This window comes from Anabrus simplex, chromosome 9 (genome assembly GCF_040414725.1).
Source record: "Anabrus simplex isolate iqAnaSimp1 chromosome 9, ASM4041472v1, whole genome shotgun sequence".
In the NCBI taxonomy this organism is placed as follows: domain Eukaryota; kingdom Metazoa; phylum Arthropoda; class Insecta; order Orthoptera; family Tettigoniidae; genus Anabrus; species Anabrus simplex.
Genome location: NC_090273.1, coordinates 25,339,272 through 25,354,883, shown reverse-complemented (window position 1 = coordinate 25,354,883; position 15,612 = coordinate 25,339,272). Strand labels below are relative to the sequence as shown.

At 40.9% G+C, this 15,612-nt stretch overlaps 1 protein-coding gene across 1 annotated transcript in view; it reads right to left on the bottom strand.

The window, feature by feature from the left end:
• ds (dachsous cadherin-related 1) overlaps positions 1-15,612 on the bottom strand; it is a 231,259-nt gene that overhangs the window by 26,011 nt on the left and 189,636 nt on the right. Inside the window, exon 14 of the mRNA XM_068229134.1 lies at positions 9,599-9,907. Within this exon, the coding sequence (XP_068085235.1) occupies positions 9,599-9,907 (309 nt within the window). The remainder of the gene's footprint in view (positions 1-9,598; positions 9,908-15,612) is intronic.

Below are 15,612 nucleotides of genomic sequence, written 5' to 3'. Positions count from 1 at the left end.
ACATTTACTCGTAATTTCACTTGATAAATGACATTCTTTGTTTTTCCATCTGGTGCGAAAATGAACTGATTCCTCGGCAATGAGCTGCCTAGTTTCATGAGAGTACATCTCGAACACGGCATGTTTGATTGCTATTTCCTAATAACAGGCAGTTTGTTAGCAAGAAAGGTATTGTACTTCATAAAACATGGCAGCGTGTTCCCATCCTCCTATATACAGTATTTCTTACCGGACTATCATGATACAGTGTAAGTCGCTGTCGCCTAGTGACAATCTGTCCATCAAGATCTGATCCAAATCTTGGTCCGGCTCTGTTATTAAATGAATTGCATAAAATAAATATATTTCTGTTGATTTTTCAAGAAATGCAAGATTTTTCCTGTACTCTTGAGACGATTTGAAAGATTGTGGTACAAACCGCACCTTTGAACTCTCTAAGGTTTAAGAGCTTGAGTTTTGTGCAACATAAACATTAGCGTTTTATATATTATACAGTATAGATTATGTGATAAGGTGATAATATTTATTTCTTTTATTTATTATTTGCTGGCTTGAGTAACTCGGACGATAGAGCGTTGGCCTTTTGAGCTCAAGTTGGCGGGTTCGAGCCCAGTTCATTTCCGTGGTATATGAAGGTGATGAAATACGCCAGCCCCGTGTCGGTAGAATTTTCAGCTCATAGAAGAACACCCGAGAAAGAAAAATTCAGACATCTTGGCGTCTGAGATGTAAAACCAATAAAAACTATTTGTATAATTAAGATGACATGAAATCTTTGAAGATGGGGACGGTCATAATGTAATAAACGCTCAAACATAACGGTTTTAGATGTCATCACCAACACTACACGACCTCTTATATTCACATTCTTTCGTAAGCCTTGAAATCAATTTTCTCAACTCGGAAACAGAATGGGGATTGTAAGAAGTGTGTTCCTGGGGTGTCGTATGAAGTGTTGTGTGTTTACGGTACTCTTTTACAATGTCGAAGGATGGACACTAAAGGCGGGCCGATGACCCAGATGTCAGGTTCCTTTAAATATATATACTTTTTTTTTTTTACAATTGGCTTTACGTCGCACCGACAAAGATAGAACTTGTGGCGAAGATGGGACAGGAAAGGGCTAGGAGTGGGAAGGAAATGGTCGTGGCTTTAATTAAGACACAGCACCAGCATTTGCCTGGTATGAAAATGGGAAACCACGGAAAACCCAAATGCAAGCTCACAGCAGCGCGCCTCTAACCGCACGGCCAACTCGCTCGGTGGCTTTGAAACATGGACGAATCGCAGAATGTTCATTCATACGAACGAGGAGGTACTTTATTATGCCGGTAATTCATGTGACGTCGTAACCTTTGCAAAACGCAAGACAGCAGCTTATTTTGGTCACATATTTAGAAATGACAAATATAAATACAAGGCAAGATCGTAGAGGCACGTGGACGTCGGTGGAGAAGATTACTCTGCGCGGAAGCTGCACTGACTCTGACATTGGAAACAGAAAACAGGGACAGTTACAGTTCTACCGAACGAGTTGGCTGCGTGGTTCAGGCAATGTGGATGTTAGCTTGGGATCGGGAAGATGGTGAGTTCGAACCCCATTGGTGGCAGCCCTGAAGATGGTTTTCCATAGTTTACCATTTTCATATCAGACAAATGGTGGGGCCGTACCTTGAACAATGTAAGTTCACGGCCGATTCTTTCCCAATCCTATCCCCCCGTAGGTGGGGGCGACAGAATAACACCCACGGTATCCCCCGCCTATCATAAGAGGTTATTAAAAGGCGCCCCAGGCGCTCTCAACTTGGGAGCGTGGGTTGGCGACCAGGGGGCCCTTAGCTTATTTGTGTCAAGCTCCTCACTTTCATCTATCTTATCCGATATACATTGGTCAATTTTTGTTCTTTTCCGAACCCGACGGTATTAAAGCATTCGAGGCCTACGGAGTCTTTCCTTTTCACGCCCTTCGTGGCCCTTGTCTTTCTTTGGCCGATACCTTCAGTTTTCGAAGTGTCAGATCCCTTCCATTTTCCCCCCTGATTAGTGTTATATAGTGGATGGTTGCCTAGTTGTACTTCGTCTTAAAACAATAATCACCACCACCTTCTTTCCAATCCTCATCCTGTCGTAACCCATCGTCGCCAAACATAAGAACCAAGACGGTGCGACGTAAAACCAATTTAAAATGCACTTTTTATGTCTTCCATGATTGTCGCCAACCTTCTGTCAAGAGAACTGCACCAAGAGGTGAAGAAGAAGAAGAAGAAGAAGAGGAAGAAGAAGAAAAGAAGAGGAAGAAGAAAAGAAGAGGAAGAAGAAGGATTTCCTTCACGGAAATCATTGTGTTATTTATTCCCCCCCCCCCCCCGAAAGCAACGTTATACTCAGTTCGTGATAGAACTAAACGCACTATCGATGAATGAAAGTCGAGTAGTTCCCATTTCCGCGACGTTCTTGCTCTATGTCTTGTAGCGTCCAGTTTCTCCTCTGCTACCTCCCCTCGACCCCCTCTCCCGAGATCTCGTGTCAGTTCAAGTTTGGCCGCCACAGACAACATGTCTACTAAAAACCAGTTTGGCTCCAAAAACGAAGACATTTACGATTTTTTTCATTCTTCTTATAGTCTTTTGTTCCCATTCGTCCAGTGGCATTTTTTATTCAGAGCATTCAAAATGCACTTTTTATGTCTCGCATAGTAAGCAAAAAAATTGATTTAAATTCATCCTCCACAAAGAAGAAGAAATCCACAAGGATGAATCATTCTTTTTTATTATTATGATCACAGTTTCTTTATTAATGCGTCAGAAATTTTACAAAGACAATTCAACAATTTAAAACATGTTTATTATTATAAAGTATTATGTAAATTAAAAGGTGGAATGATTTTGTGTGCACTGATTTTCCTCAAATTAGATACCCTAGTTGGAATTGGAATTATTATTATTATTATTATTATTATTATTATTATTATTATTATTATTATTATAGTAACACAATATGCAGTATACAATGATATGGAAGGGCTCTTTCTGTTGGAAATAAGTATATGAAAATAAAATTTCCTCGAAAGCCATAAAGAACAGAATCCCAAGATGTATGTAAAGATTTTTCAACATTTAATAATAATAATAGTTAGTTAGTTTTACGTCCCAATAAACTACTTTTTGGACGGTTTTCGGAGACGCCGAAGTGTCGAAATTTTGTGCCGCAGGAGTTCTTTTATGTGCCAGTAAATCTACCAACACGAGGCTGGCGTATCTGAGCACCTTCAAATACCACCCGACTGAACTGGGATCGAACCCGCAAATTTGAGTTCGCTTACCGTCTGAGTTACTTAGTCCGGCTTGCAAACATAAGAACACGAAGTTGATGACCAAGGTGTCACTAGCACCAGAACAAAGAAGGAACAACGTTATTACACGGCTAGTCTATGGTTGAAAAGGAAAAAGACTTGCACTCACTTGTAAGCCCGAGAGAGATGGGAGGAAAGAGAAGAAAGGTGACCACAGTATCAACTGGAAGTTATGTAGAATATGGTTGCACAAATTTGGACACCCTGTAGTAGAGTTCAGACAATCCATGGCCTCTATTATCAGCAGCAATACCGTACTGTGTTATTGGCATGGAAACACACCTACCGCTCCATGAACCAGTTTTCAAATGAAGAAGGCAGTGGAATTCCACGCTGCATGCTGCTGAGGTGAAGGCGAATGTATGGAAGCCTATCGACCCACGGGGATATAGATCGATACTAAAGGTTCGATTCCTAGGTAAGAGGCCCAAGCTTGAGTTACTGATCATTAGCAAACTGCCCTTGTTATTACAGAAACTGGTAACGTAATGAGCGAAGTAGCCAGGCCCGTAATAAAGCACTTCACTAACAACTTGTGATTAGAGAGGAAAGGAAAGTTTTAACCTCTTTTTATCTTTTTCATTTGCTATTGGATTCAATCATTAAGTCAAACTCAGATGCTTCGATCCACTGTGTTGGCTGACTTACGGGATAAGTTCGCAACTGCGTAAGAGAGGTACTGTAAGACAGTTCGATAAAAAAAGGATAGGGGTTATAACTCCTACTCCTTTTCATCTAAGAGCCATTATGCTAGTTTATGTATAATTTCACAGACATTTGGTATTGAGAAAAATGTACAGATGTTCCCAAGTGTGTCACTCTCCAATATTTTTGTTGTTCTGATCTCACCACAAGGCCTACTCAGTCTTTCCAATTATAACTCACTACTAATAAAATCTCAGGAGGAAGTGTGAGGCTGCTAGAATTTAACCACAGCGGTGTCAGCAAAGAATGAATAGAGAAAGCTAGGCTACCCAAACCGGGTTTCTCCGTCTCTATTGAACTGAGATAATGCTTGCTTACAATTTATAAGACTTTACGAACATCACAAAAGGATTTGTGTAAGTTAGAGTATGCTTGAAAGTAAGGAAGGAAGGAAGGAAGGAAGGAAGGAAGGAAGGAAGGAAGGAAGGAAGGAAGGAAGGAAGGAAGAGAAATACGTTTTTAATGCACAGTGGTCTGACAAGTAATTTTAGTGATAAAATATAACATTTCATTTAAATTCATACAACCAGGAATGCTGCAAGCTAGTGAAAAACACAGTCTTCTGCAGGTCAGTACTAAACCTCACTGATTACAACAGAAAATATCTTAATTGAAGACCTACCTACGCCTTTTTATCTCCACATGCACTTCATCCTCACGACAGATATCACTAAACTCACAATACGGTCAACTATTAACAGTAGTGTTAAGCCTACTTGAACCACTTTTAGGAGCAAATGCGATTACAAAACGTCCTATGATTTTAAAAATCTACTGTCTTTATACACTACTAGCGGCTCGCGAGTTGAACCTCTTTTAGAAGTAGTGATGGTGGGAGGGGGAGGGAGGGCGACCCCGTCCCCCTCCGTTGAATTCATATAAATAAAAAGCATCCTAAAGTAGTTTCAATGTTCCTTGAAACTATGCTTTATACAACAACAATAATAATAATAATAATAATAATAATAATAATAATAATAATAATAATAATAATAATAATAATTTCGTGTGTCTATAGGTAGAATCTGTAAAATCCGACGAGGGTGTGGGTGGCATCTGAAGTGTACAGGAAATTGCGTGTTAGTGTGCTGGAGGATAGCGTTGTGTTTGGTGAGTGAGCTGGAGGAATATTGGGGACGGTACAAACACCCCGTTCCCGAGCCAAGGGAACTAACCATTTAAGATTAAAATTGCGGACTCGGCTGGGAATCGAACCCGGGGCCACCTGAATCGAAGGCAAGTACAGATAACCAATACTTAATTGGAAGCCTACTTTAATATTGTAGCGAACCCTTGTGCACCCTTTTCCTATTAGTCGCCTCGCCAGCCTTAGTGGCTCCAAGTGACATAATGAAGAAAGAAAAAATGCCAATATGAAATACAGTATACTTCGAATACAGATATTTGGACAGTGGTATTAAAAATTTAAAGATTATGTGCTATAACATTTAGCATTTAAATATTTACAAATGGGTTAAGTTGCGCTTCTTTAACTTCACCCCAGCGTCCGCTGCTGTTATACACCAGTGGTCCTCCAACTGTCGTCCCTTTTTTGTAAACTGTGCAGACCCCATGGTCTTCCGACAGGGAGAAATAGTTGCAGCGTGGGACACAATAACGCAAAAGAACAACGGCGAGTATATAATTTACAGATGGAGAAACTTTGAATAAAGTTATGTTATTTCCCCGGTCTGAGCAATATTACGGTATGTTAAAAGCTTTGTCCTCGTACCATTCATGCAATGTATAACATTATTCCTTTCTAGGCAAACCTGAAAATTCACAGTTCAAAAAAATTAGGGGAATATTGTTTTGTAATGTCCGGTATGTGAACGTTAATTTGGTAGATGGGGTTCCAATGGTCGTACAGCAAATCTTGAGACCTTAGCCACTAAGGGTATGTCAAATCGAAGTTATACTCCATCTGTAGGCGACCCCTGAAAACAAAGTGAATAGCGGTGCGTCCATGCGTCCATGTGTCGTTGCGAGGTACACGGACTACTGCGGTCATTTGAGCACATAGTACGTCAACCAGCCCATCCCATGAGACATCTTAACGAGGTTCAAGTCGCAAGGGCCGTCACTTTGATCCAGGAAGGATGGGCTTTTCGTCGTGTTGCTGTGGATCTCAATGTATCTCCGTCAGTTATTCAACGCTTGCGGAATCGCTACAGTGAGACAGGCCAGTTCACAAGGAGGCTTGGACAAGGTCGTGGACGCATGACAACCCCACAGGATGACCGATATCTGACCATGTGTGCGTTGCGGCGTCGTTCAGCAACTGCCAGAGAACTGCAACAAGACCTCAGGAGGATCACTGGAGTCAAGGTGTCTGACCAAACAGTAAGGAAGAGGTTAAGAGAAGTGTCCTTACGACCTAGACGCCCTGTTAGAGTGCCCCGTTTAACGTAGCAACATCACGCAGCTCGCCATCTGTTTGCCCGTACCCACTGGCAACTTCGCCAATGGAGACCTCTATTGTTCACAGACGAGTCCAGATTTCTCCTGACATAGCGTGATGGACGTCAACGTGGATGAAGACGCCGTGGTGAGCAGTACATGCCACATGTCCAGGAAGGCGACCGATTCGGACAAGGTTCTGTGATAGTGTGGGGTGGTATCAATACTGATGGCCGTACGGATCTTGTCGTCGTCCGTGGTAATCTTACCGCTGCGGGGTACATCGAGCAGATACTGAATTCGTACTCATGCGCGACAATGCTAGGGCTCATGTAGCGCGCATCACCAGAGCTGTCTTGCGAGAACTGGACTTTAAGATATGGAATGGCCAGCAGTGAGTCCCGACCTTAATCCCATCGAGCATGTGTGGGGTAGGCTTGACAGAAGTGTTCGTGGGCGTCCTGTTCCACCACAGACTCTCCAAGACCTCGAACAGGCTCTCATTGATGAATGGGACCTGATACCGCAACGTGACCTCCGTCGACTTATACGGAGCATGTCACATAGGTGCCAAGCTGTGATAAATACTCGTGGAGGACATACACCATGCTGAAGCTCTCCAACTGTGATAAAATGTACCCTGGAGGACTGTTATCACTTTGTTTTCGCCCTTATTTGGACATTTCCATTTATGTTCTGAAAATGAATACGAATCCATCGATGTTCTTTTGTATACCTCAACGGTAAAGAATAAAGGTTTCGTTGGTAATATACCTGGGTGTGAGGTATTGTTTTGTAGAGCATGACATACGTTGAAAAACATGTTCCCCTGATTGTTTTGAGCTGTGTATATCATTACTCTTTTCTTGCTGAATGAAAAGCGCTGCAAGGGATCTGGGTGGAGCCCATTCATACTGTAGGGACCCTCCTGGCAGAATTCACAACACTCGTATTCATTAATACGTGGATGTTGGACACGTCTGTCTAAAGCAACATATCAATGTGTGTCACATAAAGCATCGCCGTACATGATTACGGCCGACCTATTCCCTTTAAAATGTAATTTTCGTCATATTGAATTATAATGACAACGGAATGAATATTAGTAACGATCATATCTCTTGATAGACGTCAAATTGGAACTAAGAGTGTCTTGGTTCACTTACTATGGTGTCTGTGAATTTAGATAATTTCAAATGTTTCCTTTAAAAAAAAATACAACCATCATAAACTATTTCTGATTGTCAGCATGTTTCAGGGTGGCTATTTGTAAAGAACCTTTTTGCCAATGTGACTTTATATTAGTAAGGAAGATAATTAAACCAATGTATATGTATATACGATGATCGTTGATAAAGCGGCTTAATATCTAAGTCATTGGTCCCTGAGAGATTGGTACCGGGTGAGTTGGCCGTGCGGTTAGGAGATAGTGGGTTCGAACCCCACTGTCGGCAGCCCTTATGATGGTTTCCCGTGGTTTCCCATTTTCACACCAGGCAAATGCTGGGGCTGTACCTTAATTAAGAGATTGGTGGTCGTGATTTTTGTTTTAAGAGGAAGTGCAACAAGGTAACCATCATCTCCCGAGAGAGAGAGAGAGAGAGAGAGAGAGAGAGACAGAGTGCGTGTGTTTGTTCTTTTTAACTCTTGGTAGTTGGATCTTCTAAATAATGTGTGGAATCACTGACGTTACTTCCGCTTCTTTGGAATGTGCCAATCCTCACTTAGTGTAATTTTGTTCTTTTCCTGTTCGCTATGGCGAAGGAAGAAGTCAATATACTTATTCTTCCAGGGTTCGAAATTCAACCTTTTCGTTCAGTTCATACTTCAATGAGCTAATAGGATAATATTCTTGCTTTGCTTTTAAAGTATGTCTATTATTCCTATTTATTAATATATGCAGTATATTTTCATTCGTCTTTTGCACAGACCTGCGCAAAATCTACTTCGGTGGTAATATGGCTGAAGTAAATTAGTCCATTTTCCCTAAGTTGTGATTTTTCTGATATTTATTCGCCATCCATTAAAAGAGAAGAATATTTCCTCAAGCACTGCTTTTTTTTTTTTTTGCTAGTTGCTTTACGTCGCACCGACACAGATAGGTCTTATGGCGGCGATGGTACAGGAGAGGGCTAGGAGTGGGAAGGAAGCGTCCGTGGCCTTAATTAAGGTACAGCCCCAGCATTTGCCTGGTGTGAAAATGGGAAACCATGGAAAACCATCTTCAGGGCTGCCGACAGTGGGGTTCCAACCCACTATCTCCCGAATGCTAGATACTGGCCGCACTTAAGCGACTGCAGCTATCGAGCTCGGTCAAGCACTGCTTAAGACAGTGGTATTTCATCAATCAAAATTGTCATTAAATGTAATACTTACTTTTCAGCAGGCCCTAGTTTATTTTTGCTAACCTAAAAATTTAGTCCACATACCTGCTTTTGTCTCATTGCCACTGAATTAATTATTTATATGTTATTAGTAAATAAAAACACATAAAACTCCACTTACCATGAGTTTCCGTTTTACGGACACGATTAACACTTAGAACTAAATATAATCTAATCGTATTTAAAAAAAAAGTCCAAAATTGCGAGATACGATCTAATCGATCACCGATTTTCTTAACCCCTTAACATAGCGCTCTTTTTACTGGAAACGGAATGTTATATATGTGTCATCACTCATCACCAAGCGACAGGATCTTAATAGTAAGGATTGTTTCGAAGACGATGGAATCAGACAAATTATCGTTCTCTGAAGTAAGCTACTATTGATACAACAACGGCATCCACCGGTAAGATATATGAACATAATGCATATCACTTACCATGCTGAAAAGATACAAAATCTTACGAATTTTGAAAATATTTGCTTTTTATTTTCATAAGAGTTTCTTCTTCAAAATTGTGCCAAATTATATTTATGGGTAAAATAACCTTGTAGCTTGAAAATAGGTACATCAAATGTTCCTCGAGTTATCAAAAACGTTCAAGAGCCTACATGTTCAGATGAAATGATCTGGCAATTTATTTAAGGAAACCTTCAAGATCAGTTGGACTCAAAGTTTGAATATGAATGATTGTACTCTTCGACGTTCAGTTACAATACACTTAGAGTTACAATACATTAACAAGGTAGACTCACCGGGTAGTGACGCCTGGTAGGATGGCTGCAGAAAGACGGGCGGGTTGTCGTTGATGTCCGTCACACGGATTGTGAGTACAGTATTTGCAGTGTGAGCAGTGTCGGAGGCGGTGACTCGCAACCTGTACTCTCTCCGGGTCTCGAAGTCCAAACGTTTCACTAGGGTCACCTTGCCACTGAAACGATCTATACTGAACGCACTGCTGCTGGTGTTGCCGTTATCGTCTTCCGAGAAGCTGTAGGTGAGGGCAGGATTTGTGTCCACGTCATTGGCTGTCATAGTGGTGAGGACAGATCCTACCTCGGTACCTAGAACACAGTAGATACGTATTCAGCACTACTTTTATGGATTAAAATGAAAATATAGAGATACAGATGCAAGTTTTTCTTAGAATAGCGTTTCATTATCAATGCATAATCTGGAGTTTGCGGTATGATGATGGAAACGGAAACAGTTACTGTAAGGTTACTTGAGAATTACATTTCCGTAATTAAATGATCTTTACACTTCTGAATTATTGAGAGTATATCGATGATCGTCTTAAACTGAAGAAAATTAATGACAAAAATGATACTTCACAAACATGAAATATACTTCGAAAGGATAATTCCGCCTTCCATACACATCCTGGAACAGCTGTGTCGGTCGATCATACTGCTTACACTACTCCTAGTCCTTTCTTTCAGAGATGTGAGTAGAAGAAGAAAGGGTAGGCTGCATACCGGCATTATAATTCATTTCATTTATTCGTTTATGGCGTCCGCTCTTGATTCCCGCCAGTTTGCCGAAAAGAAGCTCATTACAACCTTTGTAATGGCCCGCCTCGAGCATCGCCGCTGATGAGGCTCCCTGGTGGGTGTTTTATGAACTGTTCATGATGACGTACGCTGGGCCAGCCATACAGGAGATCTATTACCGAGCCGAAGACTTCACTCCTTACATGCCAACAATTACTCTATTGTTGGGCTGGCTAGGTCGTGTGTCCCTTTTGGTCACTTGGACTATTCCCAAACCCGGAAGCTTAAGGTGAACAGTACGGAAATATTCCGCCAAATGTTTGTTTTCCAACACACAGTTCAGTTTCTCAACCAGAAGTCTAGAGTTTGACAGCACTGCTCAAACGCTAGACCAATGTTCGTTCTTTTAATTTACATTTTTGTTTTAGATAACACGCCGCAGTCTGGTAAACTTGTATCATAGCAACTTGTGAAGGTTCGTCTACAGAAAGGTCATCATGCTCTGCTTCAAAGCAATATGCTGCCATGAATCTAAAGGTCCAATAAATTTTCAAGAAGTCTACCATTTTATTTCTCAAATCGTTCAACGTTCGTAATAATGACGATGACTGAGACAACATAGCTTCAAGAAATGTAAGACATGGGTACGTGATGATAAATGTCTAAATTTGCTGAATAATGTTCAGAACCTATTTGCAGAGCCATTGAGAGAAGATTACGGGTATGCGAAATGTATACGACGAAGAAACTTTCTTTAAAATAATACAAAGAGGAAACTAATATACAATAACATTCTCGGAATTGGCAGATTTCATCAAACAGAATGTCTCCAAATTGATGGATGAGAATAAGAAGGTTTTTTTTTTTAAATTACTGCATATCCACTACTGAACGTTGTTTTCCTTAGATATGATTACGTCATGTACATGCTGTAAGTTAATATTTTGTTAAGCAAACTGCTTCACCAAGATAATACGAAGAAAATGTTATTTGGCTACAATAAAGCATTGATGGAATGGCCATTTTTGTATTTTTTCATAGTTTTGGTCATATTTTGATTATATTATGAGAATAATATCACACTGTCCGTTGTAACGGGTTCCGTAAAGGACATACTGAAAAGGAGATACTATCTGGAGACGTTGGATCTGTCATAATGTACAAAATGATGGCCATCTTGCAAGATGCCGCGGCATTATAGCCGAGTGACATTGCCACTGGCTTCTTCAGCCAATAAACGTAAAGTTTTTAACATTAAAAACATCATTAAAAACATATTTTTAGGACTGTATATACTGCGTGACTGGCAATTTGGTTTGGTTTTTATGATCACTTTGGTGTCTATTTTAGTCAATAAAAATTCTCATTTTGCCTCTTTAGTCGCCTGATTATTTTTTTAATACAGGGTGTTCATAAAGTCACCGGAATCAATATTCCCGATTTTTTCTGAAGTCTTATTACACACACAAATCTAGTGATTACACACAATCACACCCTTCAAGTGAAGAAAAATAGTTTTTAAACTCCGGTGAAAGTATTCTGGAAGTGATGATAGTAATAAAAGTTCAGACATAACGCTATCTCGTTTCACGCACTTTGCGTTCCCACAGTTTCAGTTCACAGGAGATGTTGAAAGTGACCACCATTTTCTTGCAGGCACAAATGTACACGCTTACACACGATTTGCGACACTTTTCTCAAAGTTGCAGGTGTTATTTCTCCAATACATTTAGAAAATAGCTTCTTTGAGTTCATGTAAGGAATGCGGATTATCTCTGTAGGCCTATACTCTTTTTCTTTTAAATACCTCCCATAGAAGAAGGGATAATTTGCGATTTATAAGCCTATTATTAATATCTGGCCAGCCCCGCGAGGCTGCCTCTCACCCAGAGGCTCGGGTTCGATTCCTGGCCTGATGAGGAATGCTTACCTGCATATGAGGGCTGGTTCAAGGTTCTCTTAGCGTATTTGAGAAGAACTGATGTTCTAGAATGCTAAGAATAACGAGCGAGTGAATTCGTTGTGCAGCGGTCGCTGGGTAAATCAAGGCCAATTAAGGCTGTAGCGCTACGGGGTAGGTAGAGTATTATTAACATGAATTAGCTACCAACCGAAAACATCTATTCCTAGGAAATACTTAAATATGTTTTGTCATATTTTACCTTTCTTAGATAATATGTAGCTTTTCTTAGATGCATATTTCCGAGCTCGTAAGTTATAATGACGGCATTACCAGCTGTCTATTGGAGAAAGGAGCCTAACTTTTATGTCAGTGATCATCCAGCAACTACATTTAAGTATCACTTTAGAAACAATTACAGCGGTTTTTCTGTGTGAACAGTTCCGTCCAACAAGCTGTTAAAACATCTACATTATATGGCATTTCGTGTTAATCCGATTCTCCTTCTGACATAAGAATATTAAACATTCTGGCCCTTCCTGCCCACCTGTCCTCCCCTTCACACCACCTTCATAAACAATAAAACACAAAAATGGCCACTTATCCAAAAACAGTTTTTGACAGCTAAGTACCATAATGGTAAAATTTATGATGTAATACGCTTACATGTTAGAGCTCCCTCTCTCTCTTCCAGCGTCCTACTGTTTAAGTAACACACTGGCATAATCCCTCGTTTATTGGTTCATAACATACACAAAGCCTAGTCTTCCATTTCATTACTGCACAGCTTTCAAAAACCGGTCAATCTGGCATAGCCACTGCCTCATAGATTAAGTATGTGACCTTGTGAGAGGTCGGCAACAAAGTTAAGATAGCTCTCGTCACCGCCATGAATTGCTACCCAAGAAATACAATTCTTCTTCTTCCTCTTCTTTTTATTCTTCTTATCATTATTATTTATTGGTTTTACAATTTTCCAACACGCTCAGATGCCGAAATTTTGCCCCGCAGGAGTTCATTAACGTGCCAGTAAACCTACGAACAAGGAGTTGACGTACTTGAGCACCTTCAAATACCACTGGACTGAGCTGGGATCGAACCCGCTAACATGGCCTCAGAAAACCACCGCTCTTACCGCCTCAGCTACTATTAAACATACATACATACTGTACATACATACATAGATCATTATACACTGTTAGGCCTTTCAGTCTGCAAACTTCAGTGAATTTACTAAAAGCCTCTACACTCCTCTATTTGTATAACTAGCTTTTAGTCTCGTTTAGTTCCATATCTAAATCATTAAAAACTAGAGCTCTTCTTTGTCCCCTCGGTCACCCTCTGCGATCTGCCGAGTCCATTATTCTCCTAGGTAATCTAATCTCCTCCATTCGCCTCACAGAACCACAGCACCGAAGCCGGTTTATGCGTACCGCTTCATCCATCGAGTTCATTCCTAACTTAGCCCTTATCTTCTCATTTTGAGTACCTTCCTGCCATTGGTCTCACATGTTTGTACTAGCGATTAGTCTCACTACTTTTATGTCTGTTACTTCTAAGTTATGAATAAGATATCCTGAGTATATCCATCTTTCACTCTCGTACAGACCGGTCGAAAATAGAGTTTCCTTCTGAAGCAGGCTTCTTTCTTACAAAATACTGTTGCTCACTGTTACTGCGAGCTCACTGCATTAGCTTTACTGCACGTATATACAATCTTACTTAATATTCTACCAACCTGCGCGAACACACATCCTAATACTTGAAATGATTCCCTACTGACATCACTTGTCTCTGAAATGCTGATTTTCATATCATACTCATTGCACCTATTTTCAAGTTCCACGATTGCAGGATTTCGAGCACAGTCTGCCATTAATACTACGTCGTCGGTACAAGCCAAACTGCTTAATATATTTTCACCTGACTGAATCCCTCCCTGCCACTTGATAACTTTGATAATCCATGTACACTAACGATGAACAACAACAGTTTTGTCTAGCTCCAGTAAATACCATGAACCAAGAATTTTTTCTACCATCGATTCTAACTGCAGCCCAACTGTGAACAGAACAGAAATGACTTTGAGTGCTCTTCATATCTACTCATAGTCCGACTCGTTGGCTGAATGGCCAGCGTACTGGCCTTCGGTTCAGAGGGTCCCGGGTTCGATTCCCGGCCGGGTCGGGGATTTTAACCTTCATTGGTTAATTCCAGTGGTCCGGGGGCTGGGTGTTTGTGCTGTCCCCAACATCCCTGCAACTCACACACCACACACAACACTATCCTCCACCACAATAACACGCAGTTACCTACACATGGCAGATGCCGCCCGCCCTCATCAGTGGGTCTGCCTTACAAGGGCTGCACTCGGCTAGAAATAGCCACACGAAATTATTATTATTATTATCTACTCATAATCCCTCAGTCTACCTAACATCTTTTCCTTTGGTACTCTGTCCTATAACTTCTCAAGATCTACGAAACATATGCAAACGTGTCTATTCCCCTCGGGGCTATTTTATGCATTTTTGAGCTCTTCTTGTTCTTGTTCTTCTTCTTATTATTTAGGACGTAATATTGTCAATCATTTCTCATTAAGTCGACTGCGGTTCGAATCCCAACCATTCCGCGTGGGATATTTCAAATTAAAAGTCAAGTCCCTGTATTTCAAATTTCACGCAAACAACATTTTATGACTTCGTCACTTATGATTTCTTTTTTCTCTTTTTGTTTTGGTCGGGTGCACATCTCTCATGCTCGAAACTGGCAGGATAAAATCCCACCCCCCTACTTTTCTTTGCTAATTCTTTTCACGTCGCACCAATACGCTGAAGGCTTTTTGGCAGCACAAGGATTACAAAAGGCTAGAATTTAATATTAATGGTTCTGAGATTTCCGCCGTGAAATTAACTTTGCACTTGGTGTCTGTCAGTGTCTGTTTTATGATTTCAACGAGTTTTGAGGTCTAAACCTTGTTCTTTCAGTATACTGAACAGTAATGAAGTGGTGTATGGCTTTTAGTGCTGGGAGTGTCTAAGGCTCGCCAGATACAGGATTTTGATTTGACTCCGTAGGCGACCTGCCCGTCGTGATGAGGGTAAAATGATGATGAAGACGACACATACACCCGCCCCCGTGCCAGTGGAATTAACCACTTATGGTTAAAATTAGTGACCCTGTCGAAAATCGAACCCGGGACCCCTGTGACCAAAGGCCAGCACGCACTATTAAACAGTAATTTACTGTCAATTACGTCATCCCCCTGTGGGTGGGGGCGGTAGAATAACACCCACGGTATCCCCTGCCTGTCGTAAGAGGCGACTAAAAGGGGCCCCAGGGGCTCTGAACTTTGGAGCGTGGGTTGGCGACAACG